Here is a 22,162-nt window from a genome sequence, read left to right on the forward strand (position 1 = left end):
CATAATTAATCATTTTGTCACCTATAAGTGAAAGCATCGGCGGCCCCAGCACTGAGTGCAGCTATGGCCACATTCAGAACCAGTGTTACAGCACACTCACTGGGCAGCTTTATTCACTTCCATTAAGGAAAGACTATGGCTCCATTCTATAAGATGACTTGATTCAATTTCCATTGAATAAAGAAGATCTTGTTAAAAGGGTGATACATTACACAGGCGTGAAGGTTATTACTGCTGCTCCCTGGGACACAGTATCTCTTTACCAGTGGTTACCATTCACAGGTTCCCTTTGTTCTGCACAAAGGAAATCACAAATACGTGGTGAATATTCAGCAATTTTTGTTATACTTGTTAAAATGAGTGAAATAATAAATTTGTATAAGATATTTTTAATATTTTATACATGAAAATTCATTTATTTCATTATTGTTACATACAACTATTGTTACCAATACTTCTATTCTCTTGGATTGTAACAATGTGAAATGGCTTAGTTACATATATTTTGCTTTTGTCTGGGCTGGTGAAGGTTAACCCTGAAGTAATTAGGATTTACAGGGTATTTTTAATGAAAAGACAGTTCAGACTTCTGTGCATTATTAATGCAGGTCCCAAATTAGCAGAGGTCCACACAGCCTGGCTATACAGATCAATTCATCTGTCTGAGAGTGGGGGGTGGGGAGGAGAAACAGCCAGAAGAAGCACGGGGATGAGGAATGGGAGTACGGATCAATAATGCGACTATTCCGACTGGACGGCAGAAATCTCAGCTGACCTGCACTGAAACCTAGAAATCTTTTTATAAGTCAGTGCTGTGAGACTGCAAGAGTTTATAGTAGTGTCACTTCTATTCTATACTGTCTATTTATCTAGCTATCCCACAATTATCCACAATATCTATGTATCTAGTTATCTTACAATTATCTATCTATCTATCTATCTATCTATCTATCTATCTCCTATCTATCTATCTATCTATCTATCTATCTATTATCTCCTATCTATCTATCTATCTATCTATCTATCTATCTATCTATCTATCTATCTGTCTGTCTGTCTGTCTGTCTTTCTAGTTATCTGTCTGTTTCACAATTATCTATCTATCTATCTATCTATCTATCTGTCTGTCTGTCTGTCTGTCTGTCTGTCTGTCTGTCTATCATATATATCTGTAGGGCTGGGCAATAATGACCTAAATCAAAAGCACAATTAATTGACCATTTTACCTTGATTAGAATTAAGGAATGATTATTTTTGGACATTCACGTTTTTACAAGCCCCTTATTTATTTTCCACTCCAAGCCACTGAATATTGGTTTTGGTTAGTCACATATCAGCAATCCTGATCGGATATTGCACAGCTAGCAACAGACGATTGTCAGTGTGAGACAGAGTGCAAAATCATTAAAATAAGTGATATGAGCGAGTTCACACCCATTAATTGAGCCGACTTTCAGTTTTGGTTATTTTGTGATTAATTACTCTGCCTTATCGACTTGACTTCTCTATCTAATTTACAATTATCTGTCTCTTTTACATCTATCTGTCCATCGATCTGTCTTTCTGTCTATCTATCTATCTATCTATCTATCTATCTATCTATCTATCATCTATCTATCTTTTATCTAATAACTATTTATCTAACCATCAGTCCTTCTATTTCACAATTATCTGCCATATCCATCTATTTTACAGTTATCTATTCCACTTCTATTTCTTCTATCTATCTATCTATCTATCTATCTATCTATCTATCTATCTATCTATTTATCAATTATGCTTGTATCTTTCTATTGGTTAGTCAGTTTACCAGGAGATAGATAGATAGATAGATAGATAGATAGATAGATAGATAGACAGACCTAAGGCTAAGGCCACAAATCTAGCTGCAGAAACGCAACATTTTTTGTTGTTGCAGATTTTGCCGTGGTTTTTTGAGCCAAAGTCAGGTGTGGAAAATATAAAGGAAGCTCTTAGTGCCGTCTCGGGATCTTGTGAACACACTTTATACACTTTATACAATATAGCTTGTCCGCAGTCTCTACATTGGACCCTGGTGCACATCAGACATAGCTCATCCTTGTGATTCTGGTGTTGTCTCCTGCTGTGAATCTGTTCAGATTTCATTTCAGCCGTATCTTAGTTATATCCGTTTATGGGAAGCTTTGGAGACAGCCAGCGTGGCCGCCATTACAGCTCCCAGAGGGGTGGCCGCCCAGCTGTTGTATCAGTAAGAGGGAAGGGAGGTATCACTGCAAATCTCCACAGATTCTCCATTATCTAGGAAAAAATGACTTAATGGTGAAGGTAATGATTTCCAGAAGAAACAAATATATCTTCGTCAGTGTTATAGAGCTAGACTTATGTTTATGTTTTTTTGTATTATTTTAGAGGGATTGTAGGTGTTCATTATAAATTATGCTGTTCTATCAATACGTCTGCTCAGTATCTGTCTTAAGTATTGTGAGCGACCCTTCAGGATCACGGTGTATGCTTAGTATTATCCTCCAGGGAAGTCTGTATTATATCACCATGTATTTCATGTGCAAAGCTCCAATATCTCATTTTATAAGGCTTGTATAGTGCAGCAGTCTGTTCTGTGTCATCTTACAGAGAAACCTGTTCAGTATCGTAACATCATCGGCCTCATATTCCGTCAATGTCTGTGTTTCCATGATGGTAATATGAAAGGTCTGCTCAATGTCAGGAGGCTCATCGTGGGTTGGTGTAAGTGTTACTTGGTATCACACTTCGAGAAGGAGGTGAAAATCCTGTGGTGACCACGGGATATATAATCTACATTGATGTGTAGTTCAGGTAGTATGTAATGTATTAGAAAGGAGACCCAAACTCATACGCAAAAGAATTTACTCAAAGCTCCACCATTGATATACAGTCGAATGAGCTCTTTCTTGCCTTGGCCATGCTAGTACCCAACTACTCTTTGCCTACCAGAACTGACAAGTGCCATGTCTATAAGACCATGAGGTCTGTGCCATCTTGGATACCCTAGAGCAGCGCCATTACTTCAGTGCTGTTTCTCCACATCCCCTTCTGACTCCTTGTAGGTCTCCTTCACAAGTTGCTTTAAAAAATAACCCATCTGCTCATGCTTCCTTATTTTGTTATATACTACTATAACATTCTACGATCTGTTCCTGGTCTATGTGACAAATGTACTGTTTATGACCATATACAATATAGACATCTTTTGACAGATGATTTCTTTCCATTTTTTTCTTAGTTTCTGTGTCTAAAGAATATCCGGACATTCCTGTCTGTGTGCTGTGAAGCCTTCAACATGAAGAAAAGTGACCTGTTTGAAGCATTTGACTTATTTGATGTCCGGGATTTTGCGAAGGTATATCATTTTATAACAATTTGTCATTTGCAATGTTTGATGGACACCAGAAATACTTTTGTAATTCCTGACTGGAGTGTTTTGTAGCCATGTTGGAGAATACTTTGTAGATATTGTTGTATAGTAATGTTCAGCCCTGATAGTCCTATCCTACTCAGATCTCACTTATGTGATTGCAAACAAGCGTAGACTTTTATGTATGGGTTGTCATACCAAAGCACCTTGTTCTCTATCCACAGGATATACTGTGGACACCCTTACCACTGGGACCCTCACCGATTACGAGAATGTTTTTTTTTTTTGCTCCCTAGTTTGAATGGAGCATGGTTGTAAAAGTGCGGTGGTGGCAATGTCTATCACTCAGCTATCTCTGGTAGCTTTCCATTTGTGGGTTCCTGACTGCCGAGACCCCTCACAGAGCTGCATCTTCTTCCCTGTCCTGTGGATAGGAGATGATTTGCTTTGGTGAGACAAACCCTTTAAAGTGAATGTCAACCCGTAAAAAAATAAAAACATTATTTTTGTTTTTCATATATCCAAAATTGTATACTGACTTCTTACTATATCCCCGTAGCAGTCAAGGTCCCATTTTTTAATGCAAAACTATAAATTCTCTGCATACAGAGGTAAATGGAAATCTGGGGCCCTCACTTAATAGCAAGTCCTTATGGATCTTCATCTGAGTTTAATATCTTAACTTGCCAGAGATGAGTCCAAGACTAAGTTCTGGGCACATGCGCTGTTAATGTATTGTACACCTCACTTCACTGTGCAGAAACAAAGACATAGCGATTACTAATAAGGCTGGGTTTTAGATCCTAAACCCCAAATACATAAGGGCCGTAAGGACATTCTGGTGATGGTTTAGCGGCTCTAAACCTCGTGACAGATTCCCTTTAAATAATAAACTCTGGTTTCTTTCAGTCACTACTATGGGGAGCATGAGAACTTTTTAAACTGTTTTAACATTCAGTTGCCTTGGACTACCCCGAGATAGCCGATCACTTTACTTGCCTCTGGCATTGCCCTAAGGTTACATAGTTACGTAGTGGATGAGGTTGGATAAAGACATTAGTCCATCAAGTCCAAACTATAACCCTACAATTCCTACAGTGTTGATCCAGGGGAAGGCAAAAAACCCCATGAGGCTCATGCCAGTTGCCCTATTTCAGGGGAAAAAAATTCCTTCCCGACTCCAAATCTGGCAGTCAGTATAAAAACCCTGGATCAACGTGTCTTGAAGGAGTGGTATCTTGCATGCACAATCCATCAACTCCTCCTGTCTGGGGTCTTAATGCCTCGTGAACAGGATACATGGGACACCCATTCTGGCAATCGGCATAGATCATGGAAGTCCAGTTGATAATTGATAACCTGAATACTCCTTTAAAGGGGTTATCCAAAACTCAGTTTTGATGGCCTGTCCTTGGGATGGCTCACTGTTGGATTGGATAAGTCTGCCATCCAACACTTCCACAAATCTGCTCTTTTCAGCACAGTATACAGACCTTATATATAGACCTCAGTATATATATAATTTGGCCTTAAAATAACATTTGATGTGAAGGTCTTTTTCACATGACATGTACAGCTACCAGCAGGTTACATAAGTCAGAGACATCCAAAAGGCAATATACTAATGCGGTGAACCAATCCTCCATAGTTTCATGTGGGGCCTTTCTTCTGAAACCAAGATGAAAATCTGGAAACGTGATCTTTATAAGAATGTATAGCACAAGCTGCAGATGTCATACCGTATATACCATGGACACCTCCTTGACATGAAGATGTGTATTTTCCCGAGATGAAATCGTTCTCATCTGGATGTCGCCCATATTGAGGGCCTGGCAGAAAGCGTTGTGGTATCTGCTTATGAAACGAATTATGGAAGAGTAAATTTAGAACAGGATGTTTATCTCAATAAAATGTATTAAACGGGTCACTTGGGTGGTGGATGGCAGATGAACAAACAGGATAATGATAGGCCCCAGTTATAGTCTAGAGCGACTCCTCATGACAGACGCAGAATTAGTCTCCAGATCAGACTGCTGAATGGAGACAAGGACAGTCCCGAGACAGGCAGGAGATTTTTTTGCTTACTTTGGTTACTGAAAATAGAATTGAGATTATTAGATGTCGGAGATTGCTGAGCCTACTTTATTGGTCATGTGTGTACAGCATATAAGCATTTGTGAGGTACGGTGAAACCTCAAAAACCCAATATTGCATGTAGATGACAAGTATACATACAGTAACGTGATGGAGCTGAAATCTGTCACTGGAATCTGGTTTAGATTAATGGGGTGGTCTTCTCATAGAGGTGCTCACTGGCAGTACTGCAAAGTGCTGTCATGGTCTCATACATGGGATGGGAGTTATTCTCCCGCATGGAGCTCAGCACGGACAGTATCCTTCTGTCACCCACCACCTGTACTGGGTCCAGGGTCTCCCCAGGACAGAGCTGGCCCTTCTAATCAGCCTGTCAAGGCTATATCTCTCCCTGGCTGGTATGCTACTCCCCAAGGAGGCCATTCTGAAGAAGATGGCTGATGCTACCACAGAGTTGAAAAAGGCCCTAAGAAGTTCCCCCTGGATTCCAAAGGCCCTCAGCCTCCTGAGCAGGCATATGTTTCAATTTAAATATATTATATTGAAAGGTAATTTTTATGGTGTACTCATTTTCCTATAGTTTAATCCTTTTATTTGTTTCTTCAGTTAGTAGGATTGGACAACTGTGTAGGAACACTTCCACACTTTGTTCTGATGTTCAATTCCATCGTAAGAACAGAAGAATGAATTAAATGGTTAAATCACATCTATCTAACAATGGGCAACAACAGATCTCAAGGGAACCCATTAACTATAATGGGGTGTGTTGGGTATTTGTTGTTTTCGCCATCACTTTGCCAGACAAAATGTCATATTTGAAGGACTTTTTCATCTTCAACTTTATATATACTCGTCCAACTGAGCCTTTGATGCAGATACTAACTAATCCTAATATATGGGGTCTATGGCTCTACCCCAACAACTGATTCGGGGAAAAAAGTATTGGGCATGTTAATACTAGTTTGGATTAATGTTTCTCATTGTGCTTTATACTTTTGGTTGTAGTTTGGGAATCATAAGACACAACCCCAGCATCCAATTGCCCATTCAGGGGATGGCACATGCATACCTCCCAACTTTTGAAGAACTGAAAGAAGGACAAAATGTGCAGTGCGCTACGCGCGCCGCGGCAAATTTAGCCCCGCCCACTTTTGTGTTGACTCCGCCCACTCGTTAATTTTCCATGTGCCCGCACACAATATAATCCTCCTACAGTCACCCGTAAATTATATGTCCCCCTTCTATCTCTCCCCCAGTTTCATATACACCCTTCATCTGCCCCCAGTTTCATGTCCCCCTTCCATCTCTGCCCCCAGATTCATGTCCCCACATCTCTGCCCCCAGTTTCATGTCCCTCCATCTCTGCCCCCAGATTCATGTCCCCCCAGATTCATGTCCCCCCTCCATCTCTGCCCCCAGATTCATGTCCCCCATCTCTGCCCCCAGATTCATGTCCCCCCAGATTCATGTCCCCCCTCCATCTCTGCCCCCAGATTCATGTCCCCCATCTCTGCCCCCAGATTCATGTCCCCCCATCTCTGCCCCCAGATTCATGTCCCTCCATCTCTGCCCCCAGATTCATGTCCCTCCATCTCTGCCCCCAGATTCATGTCTCCACATCTCTGCCCCCAGATTCATGTTCCCTCCATCTCTGCCCCCAGATTCATGTCCCCCCCATCTCTGCCCCCAGATTCATGTCCCCTCCATCTCTGCCCCCAGATTCATGTCCCCACATCTCTGCCCCCAGTGTCATGCCGTCCTCTCCATCTCTGCCCCCAGTGTCATGCCGTCCTCTCCATCTCTGCCCCCAGTGTCATGCCGTCCTCTCCTTCATCTGCCCCAGATTCACGTTCCACCTCCACATTACACTTACCTTCTCCTCCGCTCTCCTCGCTTCAGCCGCATATGTGTCAGCAAGAGAGACACGCAGCGGCGAAGCGAGGAGCTGACCTGTGTCAGCTCCTTGCTTCAGCCGCATATGTGTTCAACTCAGATCTGTGTCCTCTGGACGCAGATCTGAGTTGAAATCGGGACATACCTCCCTCTAACCGGGACCGCGGGACATGTCACCCAAAACGTGAATGTCCCGCGGAAATCGGGACGGTTGGGAGGTATGCACATGGTTGTGAAATATGGCATAACCAGGGAAAAGGGACTTTGGTTGATGGTTTTAAGAAGAAAATTGCATCCAGAAATCTCCTGGGATCCAGCTTATAAAGAGTGGTTATATGAGCTACAGTATGCTTATGTAGGAACGGGGACAGACCACGAAAACATCCAGATAGTTCCCCACCTGTTTTAGTAGATATTTAGTCATTTATTCCAGGCCCTACACCCAGTCTGCATTCTTCTCTATGTGTAATGGTCATTATGACCTTTCCTATTACATACATGGCTATATTTTTGGACTATTAACATCCTGTTTACTCCAGACACTAACACGATCTTCAGATAAGAGTACTTGATATTTTACCGCAGCAGGCCTCTGAACATTGCTAACTGGTGAATGTGTGAAAGCAGATCTTACACCTATGCCTGTATTATAATATATATATATATATATATATATATATATATATATATATATATATATATATACACTCAGAAAGCCCTTTGTACTACACACCTTCCCCTGTATGGAAATGACTCACTTTAACACTAGAGTGAAGTGAGCAAGTTTTTCGTTGATTGATTTTAGTGTGGCACGATATGTGATACGGTATACCAAAACCCGAAAAACTAGTGGGGTTCTCCTGTGCAATGGTGAATACAGAGAATGGTGCGATCGAGTTAAAGTAACCAGTGTAAGGGGATCCTGTGATACAAACCACTTGTCGATGAAAGGATTCAGAGGAGGCTGTTAAGTATTTTTCTGATCGACTGAGTGTTACCAGGTCCTTCCGAGGGAGGATATGGAAATCCTCTGGGCGCTGGATCTCCTTCTGTACCCCAGTTTATTTAGTTCCTCTAATAATTGTCTGTACACAATACTCTGTAAAAGTTTAGGCAGCTGTGGAAAACATTCTGCAAAGTAAGAATGGAGTCATATATAGAAGTGCCAATCGTTTATTTTTGTCAATTAAAGGAATTCTATCATTAAAAAACATGTTTTGAACTAAAAGCACATAGGAATATTCTTTATTAAGGCTGTTCACCTCTTACCTTTATCATGAAGGTCTGCTGCTGTTTTTGACTTTTTCTTCATTCTTCATTGTGCACAGTAAACACAGGAGGCAGTTACCCCTATGCTCTGAGCACAGCGTTGTCATCCATTCCAGTGCTGTCTTTCTTCTGCTCCATTGGCCATTCTCCTCCTCCTCTGCTTACAAGAGACCACCACAAAATAACTGATGGAACAGCCGACTGCGCAAGTCCATCAGCCGTTTTGTGGTGGTCTCATGTAAGAGAATGGATGACGACGCAGTGCTCAGAGCACAGGGTTATCGTCACCTTTGTTCTTGGAACTCCAACAGGGACAGTAGTAGGGGGTCCCTGACTCCTGTTCCCCAGAGCTGGGACCCCCAACTATAGGTCATCTATGGTATGTTTTGTGGATAGCCTAAAAATGTCTGAATTGGGAAATTTCCTCTGCGATACATGTGGATTTTTTATGCAGATGCATGAATATTAGCCATTGTGTTGCTGGGTAGCATAGAACGTAGGATCAGTTGTGTGGACATTGACCATTTTAAAGACCTTCAGTCACACCCGTAGTAAAAAGACAAGAAGCAAGCAACGTACAATGCATGTCAAAGTCCAGGGAAGTGGGACCATAAATGACAGTAGCCGGGGGTGGGAAGGGGATAATTGGTCTGTGTTACATTAAGGTGTGCTGGTTAGCAGGCTCTGGATAGGTGGCAACAGACTGACACAAAGCAAAATGAATGTGATCATAGCTAAATAGCAAAAGGGATGAGATTTTTTTTTTACTGATTCTAAGTAATGAGAAGAATGTGTATTGGGGGGGGGGGGGATCCCATAAAGCAGCGTTCACATGACTACATACTTGAATGGGCCTAAAATCGTTATTGCAATAAAAAAAGAGAATTCCGGTGCGTGTATGGGATATTCGGAATTTGCAGTTTTTCTAAAGTGAAATTCACTGAATGGACGTGAGTTGTGAGGGTACTTCAGGTTTGTTGGACTCTCAACCGATATATTAAAAGGTGCAATCTGCTTATGAAAATCCATGATATTTCCATACAATACTCCAGATTTGGAAATATTGATATTGCCGCAGATTTGTGTACTGAGACATTCCCTTTGATGCATATGTAGGCACTCTCAGATATACTATATTTTAGCCTTGGTATACATCCTCCATAGGAGAATTGCTTAAACTGGATACACTTGATTTTGCAATCAGTTTTACTCTATGTATAGCACCAACATATTCAGCAGCAGTGTACATAGGCCAACACTTAGGCCCGGTTCACATCTGTGTTCGGGCCGTTACATTCTTCTCTCCGCAGGAAAAATATGGAGAGAAAAGTCCTAGAAGCTGCACTTTTCTCTCTGCAATTTTTTGTACGGAAACCGAGTGGAAATCACACGACCCCATTAGTCTATGGGGTCCGTGAGTTTCCTTAGATATGCCCCCCAAGTTGTGTTCTGTAACTATCAGGGCTCCGGGGGACCTAAGTATATATTAGTAGTTAGCAGGGAATGCAATGGCAAGCCTTATTTTCCCATCGGTGTATAACCTATCAGCATATGTTTGGTTGGTGTGGTGGAAACCCACACAAACACAGGAGAACATACATTCAATGTACACATGTCGCTCCATATCAGATTAAACCCATACGCTGCTTCCGCAGAAGGCAGATCTAGATCCGTACAAGTTTTCAGCCTCTTGGTGCTTCCATTCCCTGACAGCAAACATCCTCAAAATCTTGAAGAAATGAAGCACAAGTTATAAGGGAAGCTTTGAGGCTAACACAATACGTAGCGAACCGCAACCAAAAAGTGATATGGGAAGAACTGCAGTGGTATGGCATAGCAGTTTTTCCCGAAGAGCTTTTCACAGAAAGTCTGCAGAGTTTTCCTCTGTGGTCTTTGTTTCAATTACGCTGTTTATAATTGACATGCTGCGATTTCCAAAAACACAACAGATTTTAAAATCGCAGCATTTCTGCTGAGGATATGTTTCTGCAATGTGTAAGCCAGAATCCCATACACATTGCAGTTACTGTAAAACCCTGCATGTGGCCCTTTTTTCCATGTAAACCTTCCCCTATGATATATCTGAAACCTGCAGAGCTATTTATCATTTGCATAAAACCAGAAGATGCAATTGCCCCGTGTGGATACGAGACTAACTCTATAAAAAGCAGCAGATACTGTTACGGTAGTTTATGTATCAGTTGACCAAGTGTGAAATACAAACTAGGACTAAATTAAACTGAAGCTAGCGTCTGCTGGAGAACCCTAGGACCATGATCACACTGCCGCCATCATCTCAGAGCTTAAGAAAATATTTACAGTCTTTAGTGAATGGTTTTATGATATATTAGAGATCTTACCACTTACTGGAGAGTGGAGGGTTTATAATTATCAGACTGTTGGTTCCCCCTAGTGGTCAATATTTAGTATACATGTGTATAATCAGCAGCGAGAGCCAGGTGCCAACTTGTAATAGATACGGCAAAGCACAAAGTGTCTTGCATGTAAACCTAACATGAGGCCAAATAGAGAGCGCCATTCTGTAGGTTCTGGCTAGACAGACTGTAGTACTTGTTAAAAGGATATGATTTATGTCTCTGACATATTATTATTATTATAGAGTTGCATAATCTGCATGAAAATCCACATCAGATATTCCTTGTGAGAATGTGACTTTTTACTGCAGTCTTGCAGTTTGATGGGGTCTTATTACTTGTCCACAGCATGTCAATTATATCTACTGAAATGCCGGCGGTTTCCCTATAGGTATAATTGAAACAGAAAGTTGCTTCTGCGTTTTTTTCCCATGGTGCTTTTTTGCTGCAGGACACTACATGGAGCCTTGGCTTAAAGCAGGTGTCCTCAAACTGCGGCCTGCGGGCCACATGCAGCCCACCAAGCACTTCTGTCCAGCCCCACCAACAACGCCGGCAGGCGTGCATTTATAATGAAGCTCCTGGGGAGCTCGGGCCAGGCCATGGAGCGCACTTCACTTTACCTATTGGAGGGCACCGCTCCCGATGTCTGTGCGACCTGCTCTGCCTCCGGCCCACTGTTTAAAAAGTTTGAGGACAGTGCCGCACCTCCCATGAGGCGACCTGATGCGAGCGCTTCAGGCGGCACTATGCCAGGGCCTCAGGGAGGGCGGCATTTTTGCTAACCTAAGCCAGTCCAGGACAAGCTGTCCTGGACTGGCTTATCACTGAGCAGTGGTTTGGGGAGGCCACTGGAGCAGCACTGCTCCAGCAGCCTCCCCTCACGCTCAGGCAGAGAGCAGGCAGTCTCCTGGCCTACTCTCTGCCGGCGAACGGGGCTAAGCCCCGCCCCTTCACTCGGCCACGCCCCGATCCGCCCGGGCACGCCCCGATCCGCCCGGCCACGTCCCCGGTCCGCCCCCTCCTCCCGGCGGGAAGGGGGGGCGGCTTTCTGCAGTTGGCCTCGGGCGGCGAAAGGAGCAGGCTCACCCCTGCCCTGGCTTAAAGGGGTTGTCCAATCACAAGGATCCTATCTATACTGCTGGTTAATGTGGATGTAAGACTTTTCCTAAATACATTGCTTCAGCAAAACTGCTTTGTTTGTCCACTATCTTACTTTATTCAATTTTTTGTGGCCACAGCCCTGACCTAGCTGCTCCTGAGTCAAATGATGTATCTGCTGCTCTCAGGGGGGAGGGAGGAGGGGCTAAATGCATGGGAGCGAGCCTGTGTATCTAGCTAATCCTGTATCTACACCACGTGACCTAGGTCCTGCTCTCAGATAGAGGAGCTGCTTTCATTTCTTCTGTTCTCCCAGTTATCAGGTTAGCTAATACAATTGTGTTCATTATGGCAGAGACAGGCAGTCTCTGTATGTAACACAGAATGGAGTTGCTGCTGCCTGTACTTCATAGTCCAATGTGGGTGGGCGGAGCTACATGTGAATTTGGGGGCGGAGCTAAACGGCAGGTTGCCTGTGAAACCCCGCCCACCAAATGATGCAAGAAACCAGGAAGAAAGAAGATTTTACAGGAGTGAAGACTGCTGAGTATGTGAGGTGGGAATACCCCTTTAAAGAGATTCAATCATTCAAAAGCAATTTTTTGTCCCTAACATGTAGGAATAGTCTTAAGAAAGGCTATTCTTCTCCTACCTTTAGATGTCTTCTCCGTGCCGCCATTCGGTAGAAATGCCAGGTTTCTTCTGTATGTAAATGAGTTCTCTCTCAGCACTGGGCTCGGGCCCAATGCCGCGAGAGAACTCTCCAGCGCCGCCTCTATCTTTGCCTGGAATGGCCTCTCCCTGCGTCTTCTTCCAACGCTGGCTTCAAACTTCTGGGCATGTGCAGTCGGCTCGGCTGTTGGGCCTCGGGCAGAGCCGAATGCGCATTTTCTTGTGGCCGCTTACCCAAGCTTACTGTGTAAGCAGCCACAAGAAAATGGCCTCTTACACCAGTTTACTGTGTAAGCGGCCACAGGAAAATTGCCGCGGACATGCACAGTCGGCTCTGCCCGAGGCCCTACAGCAGAGCTGACTGCGCATGCCTAGAAGTTTGAAGCCAGCGCCAGAAGAAGACGCAGGGAGAGGCTGTTCCAGGCGAAGATGGAGGTGGCGCTGGAGAGTTCTCTCGCAGCATTGGGCACGCCTCCAGTGCTGAGAGAGAACTCATTTGCATACAGAAGAAAACCGAGATTTCTACGGAACGGTGGCGCGGAGAAGACATCTAAAGGTAGGAGAATAGCCTTTCTAAAGGCTATTCCTACGTGTTAGTCACAAAAAATTGCTTTTTAATGATTGAATCCCTTTAAAGCATCAAAAAGTCAAAAATGAACATGAATATCCAAGCAGCAGCACACACAGCAGCTAATGTGAATAGAACAGAAATTTTGCAAGCTGTACCAAGCAATTCAGTATAGAAAAACACACGTAGAGTTATAGGGGATATAAAATCTATTCCTATCTTAGATATTTATGACGTATCCATAGAATCCACAATCATTTCCTATAGATGAGTCCCAAATCAGGAATCTGCTGTTATCTCAAGCCCCAGGGTCCCCAACCCTCTGCCCCTCAAGCACTGTGACCGTGGAGATGCCATAAATTCGATGGGAATACCCCTTTAAAATCGTGTACCTGAGGAGTCCTTGTATAGATTGTAGTTTTAAAGAGGACCTTTCACCACTTTTGGGCACATGCAGTGTTATATACTGCTGGAAAGCTGACAGTGCGCTGAATTCAGCGCACTGTCGGCTTTCCTGATCTGTGCCCGATGTGAAGAGCTTACGGTCCGGTACCGTAGCTCTTCTATGGTCAGAAGGGCGTTTCTGACCATTAGCCAGAGACGTCCTTCTGCCTCGCGGCGCCTATCGCGCTGTACTGTGGAGCGGGAAGGAACGCCCCCTCCCTCTGCTCACACAGCTCGTCCATAGACGAGTATTATCAGGAGCGGGAGGGGGAGTTCCTCCCCGCTCCACAGCACAGCGTGATTGGCGCCGCGAGGCAGAAGGACGTCTCTGGCTAATGGTCAGAAACGCCCTTCTGACCATAGAGCACTACGGTACTGGCACCGTAAGCTCTTTACACCGGGCACAGATCGGGAAAGCCGACAGTGCGCTGAATTCAGCGCACTGTCAGCTTTCCAGCAGTATATAACACTGCATGTGCCCAAAAGTGGTGAAAGGTCCTCTTTAAATAATTGTTTTTGTGCCTTCCTAAATCAGAGAGGCTCAGCCTGAGATGAGATTACCTGTGTACATGATATGCCATCACGCTAACCCTGCGTCTGTACGCTCTGCATGCGTTGGCTGTAAAACACACTATTCATTTTAGACCAAGCTGCTTCCTGAGATTTTTGGATTTGTCTATAGCCGAGACTTTGCCAAGTTGTGCGAGCCTTGACCTTGATCTTGAGTTATTGACAATGTTATATTGTATGTCCTACACAATACACATGTGTTACCTTTAAAGTGGAAACAGAGCCTTAGTGAATTGACCAGAATATAATAGACAATGAAAAACACTTATTCAGTTGTTGGAATGGAATAAACCTGTGTATAAGTGTGACTGTAATGATAATATATGTAAGTGATTACAATATGACAGTGAGAGGATAATTGTACAACTGTAGGTCTGTCCCTAGACTGGATACTGCTGGGCATTACAGCACATGGGTATGGTTTATTACCCTGTGGTACATTTGCCCACAGATGTTGCAGCAAGGCCTATAGATCCTGGACTGTTGTAGTTTGTCAAACTGGCATTTTAGCTGCACAATTGGTGATACATTTTGTGACTGGACAGGCCAAAGAAGTGTTATAACCTGGCAGGAAATATAAAAAAAAAAAACACGAAAACTTGGTAATCTTCAGTAGTTGATACCATTTTAATAGCTAACTCATAATGATGACAAATAGCTGACGTTTCGGAACGCTAGGCTCCTTTCTCAAAGTAAATTTAAAAACATTTTTGAAGAATGCATATATATATACAGAGCAGGCACAAAAGGTGTTAGGTGTTTTGTGCCTGCTCTGTATATATATATATGCATTCTTCAAAAATGTTTTTAAATTTACTTTGAGAAAGGAGCCTAGCGTTCCGAAACGTCAGCCATTTGTCATCATTATGAGTTAGCTATTAAAAAGGTATCAACTACTGAAGATTACCAAGTTTTCGTGTTTTTTTTTTTTTTTATATTTCCAACCCACTGGCTAGCACGGTACAACAACGAACATTTTCCTTTAACCTGGCAGGGACATTCCTGGGAAACCCTTGCTGTAGTGGGTGAGCATTATCCTCCTGAAAAATAGCATTTGGAAGACCATGAGAGACAGCACATGTGGCCGCAGGACGTCTTGCACATATGGCTGAGCTGTTTCTGTCCTTGTCGTATTTGATGGCTCTTCAGATCATCACACAAGCAATTAGGGCAGTGCGATGCTCCATTACTTGGATTGAAGCGCTTACAAAGAAACCTCCATACACGTATCTAACACTTGTCGGATCCCAAACAGAACCTTCGTTTGTTGCCGAAGACAATATAGTTCCAGTGTATAGCTATCCAAAGTGGCTTTTGTTGGCTGCTGATGGCAGGACATGTAATGGGGACCGCGATCCCAAATTTCCTACTTCAATGCACCTGGAAATGGTCAGGACAGAGAAAGGGGTGTGTAAGGAAGAAGCTATCAGTTTCTGAATGGTGGACAAGGAAACTGAGAGCTGCTCATGCTTGCTGGTAGACCAAACGTTCCCTCTGTACTGGTGGTCTATGTAAGCCATCCCCAGCCTGATCGCCAAGTCTGCGTGCCCTCACGTAACCATTACCTCCACCGCCTCCTAACAACTGGTCACAAGGGCCCAAAGGGTGGGCAGTTTGTTGAACTAACCACCCAGTTTTTCTCAGTCTAATGATGCACTCCCTATCAGAGTCTGTCAAATGGGTGAAACGTCTTCCAGTGCATCATAGTGACATGTCTGGCAGTCACTACCCAAAAGTAACCTCTGATAACCTTTTGTAGGGCATCAGAGGGAGCAGTTTTATACCCTCTGGTGTCAAGACCCAGTCTCTAATCTGCCCACACCTGGAATCCTTTACATCTGCCTGAGACATAACAAAAGAGTTTTGCAGCAATATCTAATATTCACCTCTGCTCCACTCATTTCAGGGGGAGCCGCTGTAACTTCTTGTTACCGGAGTACCCCTTTAAAAGTTAAAATTTGCAATAGTATCATTGTAAATTATCATCGTTTTGTAAATTGTATTGCGGTTTTGTACGGTACGATAATACAGAATGTATAGCACAGAGATATTGGATGCAGCAGTGTACCTTTGTATTCCCTCTTATTATATACAGGCATGTGACATGCTGCACTGTATACCACCATCAGCCTTGTGTATACAGCTCATATACATGCCGCCTTATACTGAATTAGGGAATAGCCATCGATGTAGCTGATAAATGTATTTTAGTTGGTTCACCAAAAGCAAAGCCTAATTTTACATGCAGAAAATCTTTTTTATCTGACCTGTCATATTGTGTCTTTTTATCTTTTTTCAGTGATTTTTTTTCTTATACTTGTAAAAAATAACCATGAATTTTAAGTCCTTTTCATTTGTTTTTTGTTTGTTTTTTTGTATAATTTTGCTAACCTTCTTTTCCATAGTTCAACATTACTAATGTCGTGTTGTTTTTCCATTTCAGGTTATAGAAACTTTATCCAAACTCTCTCACACGCCCATCGCACTGTCATGTGGAATAAGGTCAGGTATCTTTGATGTTTATTCTGAATCGCTGCATGAAATCCGCACAATACTGTTTGCCCCTTTCTTCTGAACAGTTCATTGTCTGTAGTTATAGAAATGTAGATATTTTCCCAGACTCCATTGTTATTTGTTTCTGGGATTAGAATTTGCTGCTTTCTATATTTGCTAAAATTGATACAATAAATCCTTTCTCATATTTATCCTAAGGCCCCAGGTAGCGAGCCGCAGTGGAAGAGAACTTGGCAGAAATGCATCACATTTTTACCACACCATTTTTCCCAGGCAGTCTGCTTATTTACATAACCCAAGTTTCCTTTAATTTCACTACAGTATGTTCACAGTGGGCTCTGTATTCACAGAGCTAGCACATCTAGGCTAAGGCCCCACGTGGCGTTCCACAGCAAAAAAGTGCTGCGGGAAAAACCGCAACAGCAACATGTTACGGTTCTTCCCATAGCACTTTGCACAGAAAGTTAACAGAGGTTGCCTCTGTGGACTCTCTGCTTCAACTACGGTATACCTATAAGGAAACCGCCAGCGTTTCCGTAAATACAATTGACATGCTGCGATTTCCAAAAACGTGACACTTTTGGAAATCACAGTATTTCCACTTTGTGTATTTTACTGCAAAGTGTGGATGGGATTCAATAGAATCCCACCCAATTTTCTGTGACTGTAAGGCTGGGTCCCCACAGGCTGGAAATGCTGTGATTTGACCGTGGCGGAAACACAGCGGCGTTTTACAGTATCTGCAAAATGGATGGGATTCATGTGAATCCCATACCCACTTTGCGTTTCAAACTGCAGCGCGGACACACTTATATTTCCAAAGGTGGCACAGTTTTGAAAATCACAGCATGTCAATTATATCTACGGAAACACCGATGCCTTACCCGTACATATAATGTTAACAGAAAGTCTGCGGAGGAAAACTCCATGAACTTTCTTTTCAAAGCACTGCGGGAAGAATCGCGTTATGTTCCTGCCGCGGTTTTTCCCGCAGCACTGTAGTGCCGCGTATTGTCCCATGGGGCTTTAGCCTAAAACACTGTTTTTTTTTTTTTTGTTTTTTTTTTTTGTGGTTTGACCGCATTTACGTCACGTGGGGTCGCAGCTTTAGAATGTATTGTATTCAAGTGTTTTTCATGAAGTCCCCTCTATCCCTCTCATACGGGGTATGGACATCTTTATTTAGACTCATATAGGGAAGGATACTGACTATGCAGTGGGACCGCTCACTGGACTCTTAAGTTCAGCATGAGTAGAGATTTGGATCATTGGTGAGGAATTATGTAGCCGATATTCTGTCTCCAGGCCTTATCTATAGCCATATACAGTGTAATATGTAGTATATTATCTATGCGGATACAATAAATAGTAGGTCAACCTCAGTCCTCTCTTCTCGTCCATAAAGAGAAGAAAAAACAAGGTCCCCGGCACCGAGCCGTTCTTTGCGTAATACCCTTGGTATATTGATGGAAGAACGTAATATACAATCAGGTGTCCGCTCACCTGATTTGGTTGTGTAGAACACAACAACCAATGAACATAGTAGGCAAGAACCAGTAGGAAACTGGGAGGCAGCTGCTGATAGCCGTCACGGAGGACGTGAATCTAGGGTAGAGGGAAGGACCAGCCTTTGCGGAGGACAGGCGGAGAATCAGCGCTCACCAAATTTTTTTGATAAATGGAAGTCAGCTTTATTAGGCACCACGCGTTCCGGGCAAGTAGCCCTTTTTCAAGTGCAATATCAATCTTTTAAAATGAAATTCACAATTACATTCAATCATAATAAAAACCAAAAAACAAAAATTATAACATATATATGTGTCCCTTGGAGAGTATATACGCATCAAAGACCCCTTATTAAAATAGTATGAGATGCACTCATGGTAATAATAATAAAACATGCATAGAAAATACTAGTAAATGAATAAAATAAATAAATAAGAACGAAGTCACCTCTCCCTTCTGAAACAAGACTACCAAAAGATGTCAAAATTATAGGGATAGTTCCAAATATGATTAAAATATTGTCTATAAACACATAGTTGTATGGCTACATTTACATATTAGATAAGTCACAGTTGTATGGCTAGATTCCCATAACTAGCCGCCATATATGCCAAAAGAGATGTCTAGCATACATCCCCTAAAAAATCTGTACAAAAATGCCATATGACATATGCAGTTTTATGTTATGTTCTTTTGGCTGAATGGCATTTTTGTACAGATTTTTTTGGGGATGTATGCTAGACATCTCTTTTGGCATATATGGCGGCTAGTTATGTGAATCTAGCCATACAACTGTGACTTATCTAATATGTAAATGTAGCCATACAACTATGTGTTTATAGACAATATTTTAATCATATTTGGAACTATCCTTATAATTTTGACATCTTTTGGTAGTCTTGTTTCAGAAGGGAGAGGTGACTTCTTTCTTATTTATTTATTTTATTCATTTACTAGTATTTTCTATGCATGTTTTATTATTATTACCATGAGTGCATCTCATACTATTTTAATAAGGGGTCTTTGATGCGTATATACTCTCCAAGGGACACATATATATGTTATAATTTTTGTTTTTTGGTTTTTATTATGATTGAATGTAATTGTGAATTTCATTTTAAAAGATTGATATTGCACTTGAAAAAGGGCTGCTTGCCCGGAACGCGTGGTGCCTAATAAAGCTGACTTCCATTTATCAAAAAAATTTGGTGAGCGCTGATTCTCCGCCTGTCCTCCTCAAAGGCTGGTCCTTCCCTCTACCCTCTTCTCGTCCATGTCATTGATAACTTCTTGCTGCTGGATCACACCTTACATTACGTTGATTTAATAGCCCACAAGCACGACTGTGCTTAATATTATAACTTGGGAAAGCCATGAATATTTTATTAAGATTTAATGTTTGCATCTATTATGCAGCGCTACAAGAAAATCTGTGAATATTAATTCTACAAAAAAAACCTTGTTATTGCAAAGCTACGACATAGGAAAACATCCTCCCAATCCATCCAGAGAAAATCCATTAGGAAGCCGAGCGTATATTAATTTAACCACTGATCACAATGATGAATTATTCACCGGCCTCTCCTATGAGCTGTAGACCGCCGGAATATAATGCTATGACAGCGAGAAGCGAGAAAGGTGGTGCAAGAAGGAAATCCGTCAGTGATGATGGCTAGCAAAGTATGGTAGTACACGGAAATATTCAGGCATATTGTGCACAGCTCGTGCTAGATTTTATAGGTTCTATGTACGTATTTCTATGATTTTCTGTTATATTTTATATATCAGATTTTTGGTTACCTGTAAAGGAGTGCATTAGAAAACTAAAGCGCATGGTCAATTAAAATGTACCAATGCCAATATAGTATGAATTTACATTCAAATATTTATCTGCTCTATCTCTACTTGGAAAAGCTGGGTGACAATCAGTATGCCTGCCAATAGGGTTGTGTCCCAGCTTACATACTCATAAATAGTATATCTTCTTAATTTATTGCAGCTCTAGAGTAGTGGATATGCCACTGCTTGACTAAGATGTGCTGTTAAGAATTTGGGGAAAACTGATTGACATCCCTTGTAGGAGCAATGTGTTTGTTGTAAAAAAAAATTAACTTCTTTTCTGTCTTCTTCTATTCAGGCCATTTCCAACAGAGGAGAGTGTGCAAGATGAAGACATCTATAAGGCGTTGCCTGACCTAATTGAGTATGATCTATCTATCTATCTATCTATCTATCTATCTATCTATCTATCTATCTATCTCCTATCTATCTATCTATCTATCTATCTATCGATCTGTCTGTCACACTTTTAGGCTAAGGCCCCACGGGGCATCCCGCAGCAAAAAATGGCAACACTTCGTTTTTTTCCCGCAGTGATTTAGACAGAAGTTCACAGAGGTTTCCTCTGCAGACTTTCTGTTTCAATTATACCTATAGGGAAACCGCCGGTGTTTCCATAGGTATAATTGATATGCTGCGATTTCCAAAACTGCGCCAGTTTTGGAAGTGGCAGCATGTCCGCACTGCATTTTTTTTTGTTTTTTTTTACCGCAAAGTGGGCATGGCATTTGCTACTTTGCCCTGACTGTAAAACGCCGAAATATGCCCCAGGGTTGTCTAATAAAATATTCTAATACTTACCTGGGGATGAGTTGGGCGTTCTCAGTGGACTCATCTATGGAGTTTTTGACACATATGCAGATCTCCAGTGACGCAAGGGCAGTACACCTTGTCTTCACTGCGCATGGGCCGGTAGCACATCTGTCAGATAGTATTAGGGTGCGTTATTAAATAACCCTGGGGCAGACTGTTGGCATATTTTGGCCTTGCAGTATTGGAGTCCTGGGTTTGAATCTTGCCAGGAACAACATCTGCAAGGAGTTTGTATGTTCTCCCTGTGCTGGCGTGGATTTCCTCCCATACTCCAAAGACATACTGATAGGGAAAAATTTGGAGCTCTATATGGGCTCACAATCTACATTTAAATGAATAAAAGTGAGTGGTTTCAGGTCTGACGCCATCTGTCAAGCATGGTGGAGGTAATGTGATGGTTTGGGGTTGCTTTGGTGGCGGTAAAGTAGGAGATTTGTACAAGCTAAAAGGGATTTTGAATAAGGAAGGCTATCAGTCCATTTGCAACGCCATGCTATACCCTGTGGACAGCGCTTGATTGGAGCCAGTTTCATCCTACAACAGGACAATGACCTAAAGCCACCTCCAAATTATGCAAGATCTATTTAGGGAAGAAGCCAGCAGCTTGGGTGACCCCAAACTGTGAACGGTAGTGTGTGTATATATATATATTCAGCTTTAGACACTGTTCTTGTGTCTGACTTGGTAGCTGTCAGCGTTCTCCCCTGTCCTTCCACTTCTTAGAGATTGTTGATCCTGTGCCGGCAGCAGATATATCATCTTCTCCTTGGTGGTCAATGTTCTCTATAATTATTTTTCCTCTTGCAGTGAATCTGGGATGGAAGAAGATGATGAGTTGTATTATGACTGCGTGTACAGGGAGGACGAAGCAGACGAAGTGTATGAAGATCTAATGAAGGCCGAGGCGGCATTGCCCAGTGTATGAACAGTAGGAATAATATAGAAGAAGCCTGTTAGCTGTAGGAAATGCAATCTGAACAGATCTCTGAATCTTCATATCTACTGACATTAGGCACGTGTTGTATGTTAGTTTAGTGCCATGTAGCCATCACCTTATTTGCTACTGGACTGCCATGGCCGCTCTCTCATGGTGCTTTTAGCAAATCCGGTTTATAAATAGCAATGATA

The 22,162-nt window shown here is 42.3% G+C and overlaps 1 protein-coding gene across 3 annotated transcripts in view; it reads left to right on the forward strand.

Moving 5' to 3' along the window:
• Nucleotides 1–22,162, forward strand: part of VAV3 (vav guanine nucleotide exchange factor 3) — a 151,892-nt gene that overhangs the window by 63,639 nt on the left and 66,091 nt on the right. For all 3 annotated transcript variants that reach the window (XM_075287705.1, XM_075287706.1, XM_075287707.1), the window contains exons 2-5: nt 3,245–3,361; nt 16,806–16,864; nt 20,520–20,585; nt 21,842–21,953. In XM_075287705.1, the coding sequence (XP_075143806.1) occupies nt 3,245–3,361; nt 16,806–16,864; nt 20,520–20,585; nt 21,842–21,953 (354 nt within the window). The remainder of the gene's footprint in view (nt 1–3,244; nt 3,362–16,805; nt 16,865–20,519; nt 20,586–21,841; nt 21,954–22,162) is intronic.

Source organism: Leptodactylus fuscus, chromosome 9 (assembly GCF_031893055.1).
Source record: "Leptodactylus fuscus isolate aLepFus1 chromosome 9, aLepFus1.hap2, whole genome shotgun sequence".
In the NCBI taxonomy this organism is placed as follows: domain Eukaryota; kingdom Metazoa; phylum Chordata; class Amphibia; order Anura; family Leptodactylidae; genus Leptodactylus; species Leptodactylus fuscus.